The sequence below is a fragment of the Drosophila hydei genome, unplaced genomic scaffold (assembly GCF_003285905.1).
Source record: "Drosophila hydei strain 15085-1641.00,03,60 unplaced genomic scaffold, DhydRS2 tig00000060-arrow-pilon, whole genome shotgun sequence".
Classification (NCBI taxonomy): domain Eukaryota; kingdom Metazoa; phylum Arthropoda; class Insecta; order Diptera; family Drosophilidae; genus Drosophila; species Drosophila hydei.
The window spans coordinates 1,821,161-1,840,231 of record NW_022045656.1 but is presented as its reverse complement, the minus strand read 5'-3'; the positions used below and the strand labels follow the sequence as shown (position 1 = coordinate 1,840,231).

At 39.9% G+C, this 19,071-nt stretch overlaps 1 protein-coding gene across 1 annotated transcript in view; it reads left to right on the top strand.

Moving 5' to 3' along the window:
* Window positions 1-5,337: 5,337 nt before the first annotated feature.
* Window positions 5,338-19,071, top strand: part of LOC111592235 (integumentary mucin C.1) — an 88,504-nt gene continuing 74,770 nt past the window's right edge. The window contains exon 1 of the mRNA XM_030226178.1: window positions 5,338-5,484. Within this exon, the coding sequence (XP_030082038.1) occupies window positions 5,483-5,484 (2 nt within the window). The 5' untranslated portion in view covers window positions 5,338-5,482. The remainder of the gene's footprint in view (window positions 5,485-19,071) is intronic.

Sequence of the window (19,071 nt, the reverse complement as noted above, 5' to 3'; positions counted from 1 at the left end):
GATATGTGAGAGTGCCACGCACCACAGCCCGCGCGCCCTTCACTGTGGCTCGCATTTTTTTATTACAAGACCGCGCACCACCCGCTGCGCATGCGTGTAACTTTTGTCTGTTTTTTGTGTTCCTTCTTTTTCTTTCGGTTTTATGATGCAAGACCGTCGTTGTCCTTCGGCGGATTCATTTCTTTTGTTGTGGCGCGGGTGGTGCGGCGTCCTACTGTGTCTGCTCCTTGGCCAGTGGTCACCGGTGGTTGTAGCTCTGGCTGTGGTTGTGGTTGTGTTTCGCCAATTTGTTACTATCTGCTACGTGTTCACACCATTAAGCCGGGCAACTTTTGTTTGTGCTGCTCAAATTAATAGCGCATGTTCTGACTAAAGATCTATGATTAATGATATGCAGCTATCGCAGCCGTAATGCTGTCAATATATCAGAAAACACCTATGTGCATAACCTACTGCCAGCATGGACCTTGGCAGTTGAGTCGCCTTCCCGTTGGAGCTGTGCGTGTGCGGGCATCGCGTGAGCAATCAGCGCATTGGGACTGCATTGATGATCCTGTCCCAGTCCAATGCCAATGCCAACTGCCACGCCTGCTGCTGACAATGTTATGTCAATAGGCTGCAACATGTTGTTGTTACAGTTGTTGCAGCCAAACTCAAACCTGTTGTTGCACGTCCAACAACGTCCATAGTACATGCTGCAAACGTATCGCATGCGAGAGCGCGTTTGTCAGACATTGGAACATGCTTAAGGGGTAAACAACAACCCCCAGGCGAGAGAGATACCAAGAGTCAGGCAAAGAGAGAGAGAGAGAAAGAGAGGCTGAAAGAGAGGGCGATACGGGCCGTTGCATAAAGGTGACCATATGCCATTTAGAGTTCTTAACGGGTAAAAGCTTTTGAAAATTACAGTAGTAATTGCCTATAAAGAAAAGATTAAAACTCTTTATGATAAACTGTAATGAAAATGATTTTCATAATTATTTATATATATATTTTTTTTTGACAATTATATGTTCTTAAGACTTTAAATTATTTATATAATGTTAATTTTTATAATAAGCCTTAAAATATTTACTGAGCTCCTATTACGAGTGCTTAATAATCACCCCAAAAATCTGATAAGACAAAAAAAATTATTTTTATCAAACATGATTAGCTAAGAATCTGCCTTCTAGGCCTTCTAACTTTAATGATTCTTTCTTTAATTTATATTCAATATAGAAAAGATTTATTATGTTCAAGCTTGAGAGCTTAATTTATGCAAACGTCTTACTTACTGCGGGTTCACTGTTGTAGTGTAACTGGTCACCCTGGGAGCATTGCGACATTACGTGTTGTTCTATTCCTAAGGCCTTTCGAGTGAAAACCAACCCCTAGCAGTCAAGCCCTCCCCCGTCTCGCTTTCACTGCAAGAGCATGGCATAATAATAATATTATTGCATGCGATTTTCATGATGAGCCGCAGTGACCGTTATGTTGAGCGCAGCCGTCTTCCCTCCCTCCTTCATCGGCTAACCTCTCTCACTCTCGCTCTTTGCCGCTCTCCCTCGCTCTCTCGCTCTCTCTCGCTCTCTCTCTCTCCCTCTGTTACCCTCGTGCTCTCGCTCACTCGCTCTTCTTGCACACTTCCGCATACAGCTTAAGAGTGGTAATTTAGCTCTTTCCTTCTCTCTCCTGCTCTCTCACTCTCTTTGGTTGCAACTGTGCTGCGTTGATAGCGGCAATCGCGGAGCTTTCTCTTGACTTGAGTTCCTGGCCACGAGTTAGATTGCAATCAACTCGCTCGCTCGCTGCTCTTGTTTCTGTTCTTGTTGTTGTTATTAGCCTCAAATGGCGTGCACACACACTCGCACACACACAGCACATTACTCACACACACATGTCGAAGCAACGTCGTTGCTACAGTAGCCCCTCTCCTCAAACCACCCAGGCCCTGGCCTCCAGCCAGACCACATCGCAACCCGCTATGCACACTCATGCGACGCAGCTGACGCTGGTCGGTCTCTGCCTCCGGCTCCGTTTGCGTCTCCCTCTCCTCATGCGTATGCTTCTGCTGCTGTCTCCTGCTGCCCCACTGTATGCGCGCTCTCTCTCTCTTTCGTGCCGTCTCTCTCTGACACACTCTCTCGCTTTGTGTGGGTCTGTTCCAATAAGAAACCATCGTCAGCACCCGGCTCTGCCTGGTCAGCCAGTTTCGCATCGCATTTAGTTGGGTTCACAACAAAAACCGCAGCCGCGAGTCAAAGTCGAGAGTCGGGCGTCGGGCGTCGGGAATCGAGAATCGAATGCGAATATATGAATGCCTCGCCGTCTCGCGTATATATTCGTATTGTTTAACACTCTAACAGAATACCACGGTCACCCCGAGTTTAATTAATTAATAACATTTTTGTGCGCATCTAATAAGAGCAGTGTCAATCCAATTAGATTAGTCACAGCTCATCAGAGTCAAATGCGAATTTGCTTAAACATTCACATAAAGAATAATTGACAAACAATCTTCTGGAATTGTATGCGTTTATCTATGTGTGTGACTGTGTGTGTGCGTGTGTGTGTAGAACACCTTGCTGACCAGACTTCTCGGTAAAGACTAGACTAGCTGTAAACAATTAGCTTCTGGGGGCTAGGGGCTGGGGGTTGGTGCGTTGGGGCGTTGCGAACTACTTCCCTTTCCAGTGCAAGGTTGAAGAAAAACGTTCGCATTCATATCCTCCTTGAGTACATTTGAGCCTTTTAAGCCATTTAGGCAAACGGTTTCACCAAGGAATAGATGACAGCGAACCCTTTTCGCTTGCCAGGGCTTTCAGCTCCTGTGATTTGAGCGGATCGGTTAAGGCAGTGAATCACGCAATGTTTATGCATACAGTCAAGACTGGCTAACAAAGAAAGCCTGTTATCTGCTGATGACTAGTGCAAAGCTTACGAATGGCCGGCACTGCGGTGCAAGATCAAAAACCAAATTTACTTGTTGGCTAATGAAGTACTCAGGTTTGTTATATTTAGTCAAATCTTGATGGACTTGCAGTTATTGCATCACTGCTGATTATTTACTTTGAAAACTTGTGTTGAGGTTTCTAGAAAAAATATCACATGTTATTAATCCATTAAACAATTTATTTATTTTATGTCCACTGATGTTTACTTAGCTTTGTTCGAAACATTTCTGTAGATGTATCAGATACCACATACAAATATCATGATTTCTACATATATATAGCATATGGATAGAACAGTCTTAACTCCAACGTTCTTGAACGCGTAACTTTCTAATATACAATCAACTCGGGTTAAATTAAGGATACCTTGAAGAGTGCACTGCACTGGACAATTCGCTGGAATCATTTCTTCGTGTATTTGACTATTGAGAACTATGGGTAACAGCTTTTATGCCATATATCTCATTATACTAATGCAAAGTCTAACATTTATACATAGCTTTCCAAAATGCTCATCGAACTTCTGTTCCAGATATCGTGTTACTCTATGTACTGACTGTCAAAATACTTTTCCACATCAGCGCTTGCATACCTCATATAGTACGTATATTAAGCTCGTTTGAAGCCCGATTACTGACATAAGACTCACAGTCTGAACTAGCTACTGCTTTAATAATTAGCCCGCTGGCTGCTGGCTAAGATCAGCGTAGCTTCTGGCTAAGACTAACTGTCACATTTTGAAATCCAAGCACAAGCCAACGGAACTTTAAAGCTTTCTAGCCACGCTCTTTCAAAAGGATACACGTGCTGTGGAGACATCTCTTAAGGGCTCAGAGCTGAGACCCTAACTGACGCGCAGCAGCAATTTTTGTCTCTCTCGCCTTCGTTCTCTTCGGTCTATGCACGTGTAAGCTCGCTCTCTTACTTTCGCTCTCTCGTGTGCCTCTCTCTCTCTCCCACTCTCGCTCTCTCTCTTTCTCTCTCTCAAGAGCAGCGCAGTGTTTCCATACAATTTTTGACACTTGTGACATTTTTGACACACAAATCAATTGTTACGTGAATTTTCAGCGCGTCGTGCAGCAGCAGCAGCAGCAGCAGCAGCAACAGCAGCAGCGACGGGTAAAAACGCTGAGCAAAAAAAAAATAATTTAACAAAAAATAACTTGATAAATTGTACAATTTTTTTATTGTTGTAATAATTTAGTTGGAAATTGTATAAAAATATTGCTAATGCTTAATTGAGGCAGAAAAAGAAGAGTTTGTCGCAAGTTTTTCGGGCTACAAAACGTAATCGTTGCCTACTTTCGTGTGCTGCGTGTGTGTGACATAATTTCGGTATTTGTGTGTGTGTGTGTGTGTGCGAGTGTACATTTTGCTCACTAGCAATAGATTGCTTAGCTTGCTCAATTGTTATAAACAAATCAGTCAGATGTGTCTGTTTCCCGAACAGACGAACCATTGCCTGGCCCCTGCCTCTGTCTCTGCCTCTGCCTCTGCCTCTGTCGCTTTTTATATTATTCCAACACACTCACACACACTCACACACACACACACAGACACACATATGTTCATTTGAACGCTTGGTGCAAATCGATTTCTGTTTCCGGCATTTTTCACGTGGTTGCTGCCCCCTCCTGCTTCTGCTGTTCGTCTATTTAGTTACCTCCCCGCTCTACCTTTATGTTCATGCACTTTTGGCATTTGTTGTCGGTTGAGCCTAACGATTTTTCCTAAAAAATTACAACAACACATCGAGCAGAGCCGCTGAAAGTAACAGTTGGAAGTTGGAAGCACATTTTGCAGAAAAGTTTATCGAAATCCACGTTGTGATTTCCGGCCTTTGGCCCAGTACTCAAAGTTTTTCGGCAAAAAGGAAACTTTCACAGAGCACATTCAGTCACAATCGAACAGCGATTGGTGCCACGTGGCGTATGTGTAATATTTCAAAATGAAATATAAAAGAATCTGAATTCCAGTCACATTTGCAGTTGCCACACTCGAAGCCTTTTACTTTTAAAATATACAAATTCGCAAAGACTGTGTTAACGATATCAAAAATGCTAAAACAAGAAAACGAACGCATGGAAACTCGCTAACAATAAATCAATTAATCATATATGTACTGCAAAATAAATGCAAAGTTATTTAGTAAAGTGCTACACATAACGAGTAAATGATATTTGATAAATCAATAAAAAAGTGCTTAACAAAAGGTGTTCAAAATTCTAAAATATGTTGTGTGTTTGAATAAATCAATCAATATATGTAATATGCTTAAAATAAACTTAATTTATTAAATTAAATCAATACATTATAAGCTAATCATATCGTATGAATATGAATGAACATTAATCGTACGCATTATTATATATTATATATATAAATACAAATATATTGAATCGAAAGCGAAATCCATTCAAAGCTACGAGAATTCTGTTACGCTCATCAAATGGTCGCTCGGATTGAATATAACAAAAAAGCGTAGCCGAAATACGAATGCAAATTAGATGCAAAATAAATGGGTAAAATGAGGTCAAGTAAATACGATGTAAGTATTCAAGATATACCATCTATATGTCTATATTATAATTATCAAAATATCTTTATTAAAATTGCAATAAATGTCTCAGATACAACAACCCTACTTGGATTTCATTTTAAATATAAGTCTGAGAAAGAGGTGGGAATAATAGTGAGCTCATTGAAAAAGGTAATTCAGTATATTTTTTTTTTTTTTTTTCGTTTTTATTTCTTTATTTTGTTGCAGCTTATTGTCTTAGACTCTATAGCGCATTTAGCTCTAAACCTTAACTAATGGGAGGGCAGATATGCCAATTATTCTGCACTTGTAGCTACTATCTTAATTAGTTCTAATATTGTCTAGAGGATGCAATCTCTTCAGTCTTCGCCTATTGTTGTTTATAGCCAGGTTGCTTGCGAGATGGTTAGGATGCGCTGCAAGTCTGTCCGCGTATCTTGAACTGTGTCGCCCAATGAGTTCAGCAACTGTGGGAATTGCTAAATCCCTATGTAAGACTGAGTTTCTTACAAACCAGCTGGCTCCAGTCCATCTGCGTAGTGCTTTATTCTGCAGGGTCTGAATTTTGTTCCTTGTAGTCTTCGCCGAGGAGCCCCATAGAGAGATACCATATACGAAGGTTGGGACAACTATTGCCTTGTAGATGGCGGCCTTGCTGCTGTAAGACAACTTGCTTGAAGCTCTCAGCATCCAGTCGAGGGTTTTTAGCTTGCTTTTGCATTTTGAGGTTACTTGACTTATGTGCGCTTTAAAAGTCAGCCTTCTGTCAAGAGTGATACCAAGGTACTTTACTTTTGAGGCTTTGGGAATAGTGGGCCCCAATGCAACGCTTGGGCAATCTCCTCTTCTAGTGGCGAAGGTAGTATGTACAGACTTTTGTGCATTAATGGTGATACACCACCGTTTTGCCCAGCGTCCGAAAGAGTCCAGATATTTTTGTAGTGAGTCTGAAGCTTCTTGCGCAGATACGTGACGTGATAAGATGGCGGTGTCATCTGCATAGGTCGCTATGAGTACTGCATCTGTACTTCCTATATTTGGCTCGGGAGTTGGCATATCTCCTGTGAATAAAGTATAAAGTGTTGGGCCTAGAACACTACCCTGTGGTACTCCAGCCATAATTGGTCTAGTCAAGGATACTGTTTGCCCCCTTGACACTTGGAAGGTTCTTCCAATAAGGTATGAGGATAGCAACGCGAAAAATGGGGCTGGAAGGGTGGTCCTCACTTTCTGCAGCAGTCCCAGGTGCCAAACTCGATCAAACGCCTGTTTGATGTCTAAAAAGACGGCAGAGCAGTACATCTTTTCTTCAAAGGCTCCAAGGATATGGTGCACAACTCTGTGAACCTGTTCCGGTGTTCCATGCTGTCTCCTGAAGCCAAACTGATGGTTTGGAATGGCCTCCTGGCGTCCCAGATGTGTCAGTACTCGTTCCAGAAATATTCTTTCGAATATTTTGGAGAGTACTGGCAACAGGCTAATTGGTCTGTACGACTCAATTTCTCCCACGGGTTTGCCAGGCTTAGGAATCATCACAATCACGGCGCGCTTCCAGCAGGCTGGAAAGTGCCGGATGCGGAGCATGGCGTTGTACACCATAGTTATGTAGTCTATGGTGGAGTCAGGCAGTGCTCTAAGGACTCTGCCGTTTATTAGATCATATCCAGGGGATTTTTTTGCCTTCACTCTTCTGATGTGTTCAAGAACCTCTTCTTTTGTACATCCAGTTATCTGGTCTTCAGCTGGGAGGGGCGAGAGAACGATGTCTTCTGTTGCTTCGATTTCTGAGGCCTCTGCGGTAATCACCGGCGTGAATTGGTCTTGAAGGTGGTTTGCAAAAGCCTCAGCTTGAGCTTCGTCTCCAATGTGCCAGGAACCAGAAATGCTCCGAATGGGATGACGTCGTATTGGCTGCCGTTTGAGCTTTCTTGTAAATTTCCATAATTGAAACTCTGCGTCAGTGGGCGATTCAGCTCGTACCAGCGCATCGCTGATACACCTCTTTTGAAGCAGGGCGAGAGCAGCTTTAAGATGCCTCGTGGCTTCGTTGTACATGGATTTGGCATCAGGCGTGCGTAATCTTAACCAGCGTCTCCTGGCCCATCTTTTGTGTATTAGTAGGTGTTGGGCCTCCAAGGTGAGGGGGATGTTGTACGGAGACTGTTGTCTTGTTTGGCAAGATGGTGGGGCGGCTTGGTGCGCAGCTTTGACTATTTCTTCCTGCAGTTTGTTTGCTGCGTAGTCCACGTCTTCAGGAGTGTTAAGTTCCATTTCTATGTGCAAAGAGTAATGGAGCTCGCGCCTAAAGACTCCTAAATCTGATCCTGCTGGCAGTAGTTGTTTCCTAATGGGCAAGGGCTGTGGCTGCGCGTGGATTGTGACTATTAGTGGCAGGTGGTCAGAGGATAGGTCCAAGGATTCTTCAATGGTCAATTGCCGGTCACAGATGCCTTTGTAGACAGCGAAGTCGATTGCCGAGGGCCTGTGTCCATTAATTGGGTAACGGGTGGGGGCTCCAGTCGCCAATATGCTGAATTGTAAGTTTTGAATCGCCTCAAATATGACTTCTCCGCGACGATTCGCACTATTGCTTCCCCAAAATGGGTGCCATCCATTCCAGTCGCCGCCGATGAGGGTCTTATTCAACCTTTGGCCTAGAACCTGTTCCATGTGATGATCACACAGACCAGTGTTTGGCGGAAGATAAATTGACGCAACTTCGATCGCTCCAATAGACGTAGGCAGGGTGATGGCTGAGACCTGCATTGTTGCGTTGCAAATTGGCAGTAAAGGTGTATGCGGTATTGTTGCTCGTATGAGGATTGAGGATCCACCAAAGCAGTTTGCTCCTTCACCATGAGCCTGATAGTGTTCGTATCCGAAAATTTGTGTAGTGGGGCACTCATGAGTTTCTGTTATTAACATTATATCTATGTTTTCTTGTGAGAGAAACGCAGCCAGTTCCTGAGTCTTGTTTCTCAGGCCATTGGCGTTCCAGATACCAATTCAGTATATATATTCTGGTTCAGGATGACGGGCTGAGTCGCTGTAGCCCTGGCTGTCCAGCAGAACGTCCGTCTGTCCGTATATGTGATCGATCATAGAAGATAAGCAGAGTAGATACTTGGTATTTTATAGGTCCATCTATAGCACACAGACATCAAATTAGTTTCAAATAATCAATAAATATTTTCGTTTCATTATCATCGATTAATAGCTTAAGAGATAGAGCTCCAAATTTTGTATTTAGATTTATGTATATTTTATGCAATTTTGATTTTTGTTATAATTTTTATGCTGGCAGCAAATTTTGCCAAATTACAAATTAAATTAAGAGATGTTGGTTCGAGTCTTAGTTTCCTAATGTGTCTGCTACAAGATTTGGAAAATATTTAAAATCGCAGATATAGGATGAGGTTCGGGGTAACTCCTAGTCGAGCAACCCCAACTAAAATTTACTTAGTTTGTTAGGTTTATTTATTTATTTCAATAAGAACTTATATAAACTTTGTGAACTTAGATTTTTTTGGTCAGATTGTTAAAGCCAAGTTCGGCAAACTGGTTAACTAATTTGGTACAACTCTTGGAAAGTAGTTTTTAAAAAATATTCTTGATAATGTAGTTCCAATCTTTATAAATAAAAAAATCTATTTATTTATGCTCCTTAATATGTGACTTAAAAGACACTTAGTTTGTCTAGTAAATATTTATAAATCCAATATTTATTTCAAATTAAGTTTTTTTAACCATCCCATAAATTATATCTTAAACCCTGGTCACGTTCTTGGCGAGCGAATGGATATTGTGCAATCCCAGTCGCACAGCTTATACAATAAATGTTTATAGCTTTCAACTATAACTCTATGCAATAAACATGCTGCATATAATATATGCTGCATATGATATAAGACTGTTACAAGTTTTAAATAATTTACTTTATATACTCTATATATCTTTACTTCGCACTTAACGTTTCTCTTTGAATTGACGATCAATTTAAAGCTTTTCGAGTTGCGTCCCAATCTCTCCCAGTGGTTCAATTGAAGGTTTTATATATCTAGGGGCATGACACTGACAGACTGGGATCTCTCTCCATCTCCATCTGCATACAAAAAAAATTTACATAATCACTTAACTCATGGCCCACATTTTCAGTGATTATCTGAGGCAAAAAATAAGAAAAAATAAAATAAAGGAAAAACGTCAAGTGCACATAAATTAAAACAAAGATCGAAAAGTGCAGGCCTCTAGCTAAGGGGCATGCCATGCCATGCCATGCCACGTCGAATGGTTTCGGTTGCCCTTAATCTTGAATTACAAATCGAGTGCAATTATCTGGCGACTGCAATGAGTTTCCTGTGCCTCCAGTGGGGCTTGCAATTTGTTTTCACACTTTACGATTTGCACGGCTCGAAACCGGGCCAATCAATGTATTTCGATAAGCGCCAGGTCTAGGCCCTGGCCAGAACAGGGCAAAAGCCCACGGGGCTGCATCGCATGTTGGCAGTCGTTTATCTGCGAGTGGACGAGCTAATTCGTGTTGAGCTGCTGCTAGCTGGACTGGGTCTGGGACTGGGACTCGGAATCGGACTCTTATTCCAATTCGGACTCGGGCACAGCAATCGTTGCTACTGTGCACCTTTAAATTTAACATTTAATTGATTTGTCAACACAAAATGTCTGCTGCAGTTTCCTGGCTAGCTGCTAAGCGGCTTAGCAGACACGAAACTCTTCAAGCGGCTTACGTTTCGGGTCTAAATACACAAGTTATGCTGCATAAATTGTCGACTTTAGTTGGAAAACGAAAGTGGATGGAGTACGTGCCCAAAGGAAGTGCTCTCTGCAGCCGGTGCTGCTGCTGCTGCTGCTGCTGCTGCTGTTGTGGTGCCACATCAAAGGCCAGCTGACAACAACGAGTGCCACAATCATCAATCACAGCGCCTGCTGTCCCGCTGAAGTTGCATGCCACCAGATAGCTAGCAGCAGCATTTGAAAGCGCCCCGCTACCTCCAGCAGCAGCAGCAGTCACTGCCTCAACTCAATCAGCAAAGTTGCAAGCTCATTGCCTAGGCCCTGCCGTGGGCGATCTCATCCGATCCGATCCAGGCGCAAGTCCAGACTCTGTCTGAGGTCCAGCTCCATTCCGCACGTCTACTTGATAGTGTGTGTGTGTGGGCGCCAGCTTGTGCGAACGTGCATTGATTGTTGAGCTTTGTATTAGGCATTGTGCATTTGCAGAAGCAACTTGCACAGTGGTTAAGAACATTGACAATTTCTGTTTGAAATGCGATAACCAAAATGTTGAATAAATAACAAAGAGCTGAGATACTTATGACATTTTAATAAACCCTCGAAAGAGTCAATGGCTAGTACTTGTTTCGAAACAGTCTTTACTTTTATTTACTTGTTTTATAAGTTTATAAATTAATTTAAGCTCTTCTTTAAAGGTTTTTAAATATCAATAAAACAAAAATAAATTTTTAAAACAAATATATTCATAAATAAATATAAATATTTAGTATTGTTTAAATGTATCCATCGTAGTATAATTTATATTAAGAGAAGAAATGGAAAAGTTTTTGTAACTGTGTCTCCGTTGAATTCTCTCTCAGATACATTCTTCTATTTAACTAACTCATCCCATTTCCTTGTTATCGATAAGAATCGATAAATATGACTTGATTTAAGGCTAGATGATTTATTGTAATAATATTTATATAAATTCTAGGAAACAGAAAATAGATTCTCGTTAATTTTTTATAAATATAATAATTTATATAAATTATAAACAAAGAATTAAGAATACTAAAAATATTTATTAAATATTTCTTTGTGTTTATATTTTTAATTTAATTTAATAATTCCTGTTGAGAAATCTTATTCAATACATTCAAGCTTAAGTCTAATACCTTTCCAATTAACTTCAGTCCATTTCCTATGAGCTTCAGCCCACTGTGCCGTCTTACTTTGACACTTCATGCAGAGTGACATTTTAGCTTCTTGGTTTTTTGTATTTGGGTAGGCAGCGTTCTGTGCCGCCTGGAATTGAAATTATGTTGTCTCTTTGTGTCGGTCGTGTCTTGGTCTTGTCTCAGTAGCTTTGTCTTTGGCGAACACGCGCTGCCCCGCACGTGGGCCGTGGGCCGTGGTGGAGCAGGTCGTGTGGGTCTGGCTTTATTAATTGTGTGCGAATGTTTGCACAATTTGTCAATATTATCGCGCAAACATGAACATTTGTAAGCCCATGCCCCCAAACCAAAGCCCAAGACCCAAACGCAAACTCAAACTGGAACCGGCAACCGGCAACCGCCAACCGCCAACCGGCAGCCAAAAAGCCAAATAGTCAGAGACATTTACATCCACAGCAACGTTCCGCGTTTCACGATCCCAAACTGTGTATGCCTAAGTGATTTGTGATTTATGAATTCAGTCGCATTTGCATGCACATTTAATGCGATGTGGCGCACGGGATTGGGAACGTGTACGGGAGCCGTTGCCCACCTAGCTCCAGCGCTCTTTCTGCAAGTCTGTGGCTGTGGGGCTTGTCTAGTTTGCTAATTTTCTGGCATCACACGTCTCCTATGCTTTATGACTTTATAATGCTCTGTTAATTGGGTCAACCAACACGACTGAAGGTGACGGAAGCTAATGGAAACGTTGGAGGGCGACGAGCGTTTCAAACGTTTGATAAACGCGTTCTGGCATTGCCTCCTGACATGGCTCATACATATTAATGGAGACTTGCGACTGGGACTGACTTGGGCCTGCTACTTGGGTGTTGCCCTGTGCTGTTCCAAGCTGTCTTAGTGGGTTTCAGGTTACCAACAGGCCGCAGCAACAGCAGCATTGACAGTCAGCAGAGCCGATTTTGATTTGAATATAATTAGAGCTTAGGCATTAAGGTATAGCTCATTGCACCCGAATAAACTAAGCTGGCTGCATTGCCAACTAGCAGAAGAATTCAATTGTAAATGACTAATTTGTAAGCCATACCAAGTGAGCTCTATTTAACATGCGTAACAACATTTTGATGGGCTTTAATTAACCTTTAAAGGAAAATACCTAGCTAAAATTCATGATTGCGCTGGTGTTGCTGCTAGTTCCTGAGGAGGTATTACCCGAGTTAGTTAGCTTTTTAGCTGTGAGCTTCTCGATTCTGGCTGGTAGATAGATAAAGATAACTGTTACTGAACGTTATCCCTAGTTTAGTATTTAGGGCATTCAGACAAGGTTTTACTAGAAATTGAGATTCTGGAAATATATTTATGTAAAATATGCAAGCTGAAACTGTCTCTTCCGCCAACATATATATTGATATATATATATATATATTATGGCTGACACATATTTATATTATGCCTTATCCCATCTTTTAGTTATTTGACTTGAACTTCAAGAAATGCTCAGCTTTGAAATTGCCATGATTAAGATCAGCTTCAGTTTAATCGCGCTGTCAGCTCATCATTCTATTTTAAGCCAATAAATTTAAAAATTCATTATTTTCATGAGTTTTTAAGAACTCTATATTAGGATCTCCAAAAAGCATTTGGAATACTTTGGAATCTTTTCAATGACCTGACTTGTACACCTTTTGAAAATCAATTTTTTTTCTGAGATATCTGAAGCTTTATACACCACATGCTAATTATTATAATTCTTATTATTAATATTATAATTCTTATTAATTATAATAATAATTGTAAGAAAAAAGTTATCGAAATTATTTAAAATAATCTGTAAACAAATTTCACAGGACAGCGACTTAATGCACTGCTGGATAATTTTAAATGAAATTTTCCATTTGAAATTTAATTTTTATCTATTTATATTTTTATCTATTTATATTCCGCCAACATATATATTGATATATATATATATATATATTGATATATATATATATATATATATGTATATATATTTTAAATGAAATTTTCCATTTGAAATTTAATTTTTATCTATTTATATTCCCAGCCGACCTGCCTTACTTGAATGCTTAACTTCAGCCGACTTTTACTATAGCTTTTTGTACGATAACTCTTGTAGACATTGCATAAAACATTTCACAATTACTTCACCGCTGCAAAGCATCCAGCCAAGCAATAACTTTGTTTAAAAGAAAATGACACTTAAGCTGATTTCTTTAGCGAAACTTTCAACTTTTTAGTTTAGCTTCGTGTTGAGCAATTTTGCTTGTTAACCTCCATTTTATATGCCATTAGCCTTAGACATAAATAAATCAAGAAAGAAAGAGACAAATAAAAGCGAAACAAACATAAAACCACAGATAATTTGTATATGGCAGGCGAGCAGGGACTTGGAGTTTAGCTAAACTTGAAGTGCTTGGTCCAAAGTCGAACTGCCACTAACATAAACCAATAGACGACTCCATTAGCCAACCACAACAACAACAACAACAACAACAACAGCAACAGCAGCAACACGAACGACTTGGGCTGGTTACCACCAGCAATGATCGACCAAGTTTTATAGAAAGCGAAAACCCGACAATTTTCACAACTTTGTTGGCTGCTAAGCCGCGAAAGTAAATAATCCAATTATCGCACACACATGCGCGCCCATAGCATAAATAAAATCATTTGATAAGACAAGCCAAGGAGGCATCGGCCAGTAGTCCAATCTTCCAGTTATACAGTTTGGTACACCAGCAAATTGCATAAACATGTTCCACAGCAGCTGAGGAACTGCTGCGCGCTCAGTCTGTGGGCTTTCGTCGAGGAGAAGGAAGTAAGTCGAGCGACTGGGCATGGAGGCATTTGAAATATGCTGCATTAATATGCCGATAAATTTGTGCAGCGAAACAACTCAATTAGATGACAGGCAGCATACGAGTTGGAATTAAATGCTATGAAATATTTTCATGCCACAACAGCAACAACAGCAACAATGTTGCTTTTAAGATGGAGCCAGCAGTTCCTCAACCACACACCACACAACATTGTGTCAATGTCAGAGACAACGACGACGACGAAGACGAGGACTGCGTACGTGTCAGCAATTTGACAGACATTCATCAAGCCGCATGGCGAATGCTTCTGCGCCGGCGCAACAGCGACTGCTCCCCCTGCGCCTCCTCCAACTCCGCTATCTGGCCCCAGCAGTATCAGCGCCTGTCACTGCGCGCCTGTCGCATGCTCAATCATTGCGAAGTTCCAGTCACAGTCCCCCAAGTTGGTTAGAGCTGCAGTTGTCATTCATTGTGTGCCTCGTGCGCATAATTGATTTTGTGCTGGGGCATTATGTGGACTGTCGACTGCCGACTGCCGACTGCCAACGGCCGCCTCCTTTGCCAACTCCTTTTGTTGTCATATTAATGTCAAAAGATTGCACTTGATCATGAATTGTGGAATTGTGGAAATGTGAAAACTGCTTGGAATGGCGAATTGCGTGTTTGCCACTTAACACTTTGTGCACTTATCACGCCTGCGGCCGACCCACTCAAGTGCAACACCAACAACTGTGGGAAAGTTACAGCTGCAACTACAACTGTGTCTGTTTCTGCCTCTGGGTGAAAGGATGCGCATCTGCCTAGCTGCGACTATTTGTTGGCTTTTGAAGGACGCTGTGGGCGTGCCTTGCCACTTGCTTTAACACGCATGGGAAAATATTTTTGTTTTTGTATCTTCTGGCTCGACTGCAAATTCAAATGCATTGCCAACAAGAGTCGCAATTTCTGATTCTGATTCTGACTCTGATTCTAGGCAAATATCGACTTCATGTTGACTCATGCGTAATCAGTTTGAACGGGGGAGAGACGGAGAAGGGTAGCCATCGTCTAGCCGCCGTCTAAAAATAAAAAGTGCAAATGTTTATCAGAGGCAACACCCACACACACACTCACAAATATCTGTAGGTATTACTGACCTAAGCAACATTAATGTATATTGGCATATGGAAATGAGTTTCAAATTTAATTAAGCGCAAAGGCTATCAATAGTTTGTGCGTATCGAAGAAAGTTAAGTCGCTTGAAAATAGAATTCCGATGGATTTTCTGATAGCAATATCAATGTCTTCTATACTGAGTTTTGTTTTGACTAGCGTTGCTTGGGCTGATCCTATACTAATTATTATGCTTTTACAGCTTAATTACATAAATATTGTTAATGAAGTAAAAATAACTATTTTGGCGAAATATATGTCTTAAGCTCTATTTAAGCTTCTCATCTCTTTGTATATTTCATATACTCAAAATACCGCTAGGTCTATTTATTTTACATATTTTATGCCGTAAAGCCTTAATTGTGACTTACTCTAAATATTTCTGAGCCTGGCGTGACTTAAATAATTTATTAAGATATTATATTTAGTTTTGTAGAACAAGTCAGGTTCCATAGACTTTAATCTAAACTACTCAATTGTTAAGATATTCTGAAAGATGTTCAATATTTATAGCACAGTTCTGACTGCTGACTCCTGACACATGCAGCTAAGCTCAGAAAGATCTTAAGCCAGACTACTTGCTAGATCAGGTAGTTGCTGCTAAACTGAAATGTATATTTGTTATTCCTAGCCATAATCTATAATATACGGTCCATTCCGGATGTAACACACACCTTCCAGTCCCCACTTTTCGCGAGCAGACACAAGCAATAACCACTTGAGCAAACCACAAGTCATAAAGTCAATGTATTCTGGTCTATCCCTCGTTTTTATTTTCAATTACAAATCCTAAGGCAATCGCATGATTATCGGGCACACACAAAACCCAGTAAACAGCTCGATAAACTATCATTTAATAAAGTGCTAAAAGCAGACGCTGACAACTCAATGCAAAAGCGATGACAATGCCTGATAAATAGGTGGGGGAGGGGCGAGAGCGAGTGAGTCTGAAATAGTAAGTGGAACTGTAACGGGGTCTGTAACTGGGTCTGGTTGGCAACTCGATTTAACAGTTAGATTCGCATTAATATGGATGCATTTCAATGTCAGGGTGACAGTGGGTGGGGCTTCCCATCTGTGTGTGTGTGTGTGTGTGTGTGTGTGGGTGGGTTGTTTGTATGTATTCAATGGCATTTCCTAGTCGTAGCCGAGTTCATGACTTGGCTGGCAGCTCGCTCCGTTTGCTTGTCATCTAGCTGGCATCGAAGCAGTGCAAATTGCATATAAATATCGTAGAATATAATAACTGGCGTCTAAATGTTTGCAGCAATTACGTGCAACATGTGCGAACCGAAGCGCCCTTCAGCACATTATTTTCACAGTTGTTATTGTTGTTGTTCTAGTTGTTGTTGTATTACTCAATTAAATGAAGCAATTAAATGGCTATTTAATAGACAGCTCGTTGAACTTTGTGGGCAAATGATTTGCGAATGGGAAAACGGATACAAAAAGCAAATTTCAATTTCTGCTCTTTAGAAAAGGAGTTTAATTAAAAGTGTAAAGCTTAATTTAAAGACATGAATTTAAAAAAATAAATCTAAAATATAGAAATATTGTAATAATAGAGTAGAAAGCAGCAAGAGCGAGATATTAAGATTGATGTACTATTATAATATTATAATATAAAGATAAATAGGCTTATGTGGGGCTGCAGGATTACCTTCGTAGCACTGTCTAGCAATGAGCCTGGTGAATGTATAATTTTCAAGCCGAACTTCTATGTTCCTTATATAAAGAAGGTTATGAAGTGGAAATCAATTTTTAAAATATAAGAGTCAAGAGTTCCAAATTATTAATAAAATGAGTATGCAAAGCAAAGAACTTAAAGTCTCAAGCCTTTATCATCTCCCAGCTATGATGAGTAAATATTGTTGATAAAAAAATATATTTTAGATTTTAGGTTCCTGCGTGCAGACACAAAGAGTAACTACTCTATCTAGAAGGCTTCTACGTAAGAGCAATTGTTATACCAAAAAGGAAATAGGCATTGTTTACAAATTAAGGAAATTCATTTTATAGGGCTTTCAGTGTTAAGCATTAATGTGTGCAAACAGCTTTAAGAAATTTCGCTGAACTTAAGCTAATATGGCATACAATTTGATATAATAATCGTTTCCCAGAGATGTTTTGCCGTTAAAGAGCTTTAACTTCAAGAACAGGCAGCTAAGAATTCCAACCTATCTCTGTGTAGTTTTGTGCATTATTTTCTGTGCCACTGGCCGTATAGCTTTCCTTAACTCAATACTTGAAGCGGATTGATTAATTACGTTACTACTCAGATGTCACCAAAAACCACTTGACAGCTCAAAGTTGCTATAATCGTATTATTTTTAGCTACTCGTTACGTGTTTATCCATATATCATGAGGCTCACACGTTTGTCCATAGCCCCGCAGCTCATAGAGTCTAATAAATATCCGCCCGATGGCCCTACGACGCTGATAGGTCCGAGGGCAGAGCACACCCAGGGTTCAGTTTCAAGTCGTAGACTAGTGGGCATTACGAATCGAAAGTGCGCAGTATGAATCGATTGTGCTATATCAATTTGCATTGACAGTAACTAAATGAGGAGCGGGAATGGGAATGGGAATGGAAATGGGTAAGAGAACAAAAATCATGTAATGCAAATGTGATTGCTATTTTTATGAGCCAACAACAACTTTGTAAATGTAATTGTAATTGTAATTGCAATTACAATTACAATTACAAAGTGTGGCAGTGTTGATATTGTGCGCGGTTATCTGATTATAACATTGCTTTAGTTTAGTAGATTGCTCAGCCCCGCTGACATAATGACAACTTTACGGACGTGTATGAATATCAATTGCATAGAAGTTGTCAATTGTGAGTTGTGGCTAAATCGAGACGACAGATTGTCCGCTGTTTGAAGGAATATGTTGGCCCAACCGGTTCAGCACTTCATTCGTATGCAATTCTGAAAGCAGCAGCTGGAGGCGACTAAATACAGACTTACATGAGTCTTTAAGTATGAGTATTTACATTAATTAAATATGCCTTTTAATATTTAAAAAGAACCTTAGAATAAAAGCTCATCGAGGTTGTCAATTAATTTATTTTCTTTTAGTTAATCTTTGTATTTAGTTATCTATCGAAGTTTGCTTCGAATCGCATATTTTTTCAATACAATTCAAGGCCAGATTTCTAAGTCAATCTTTATTTCAAATTTAAAGTCTATCATAATCTCAGCTAATTATATATTTTTTTCATTTTACAAACACAAAAAAAAATAAAATTAAACTAAACAATTTCTGAAATTTGAAAAAAGAGTTTTAGTTTTAAATTTTGACAAAACGAATTTTTTTATTTCGTTTATATATTTTATTGTATATTATTAATTTAAATAAAGGAGTTAGTTGTCAATTTTTTTAAAAATAAATTATATTGTTTAAACAATTTTATTTATATAAAATTTTCTTTTATTTATATATATATTTATTTATTCAAGTTTTTAAACTTCTTTTATTCAAAGTCCTGATTTATTTGAGTATATTTTCGATCTCATTTGTATGTACCCATCTGCAGCTTGTGTATTATTTAGGGTTTGTTTGTTACACACTTGAATAATTCTGAAAATATGTATTTCGTCTGTCGCATTGAGACACTCACATAAATGGCAAATCGAAGCAGAAGGCAAGCTCGAAATAAGTTTCCGCAGCGCCATTAGCTTGATTCATTTCC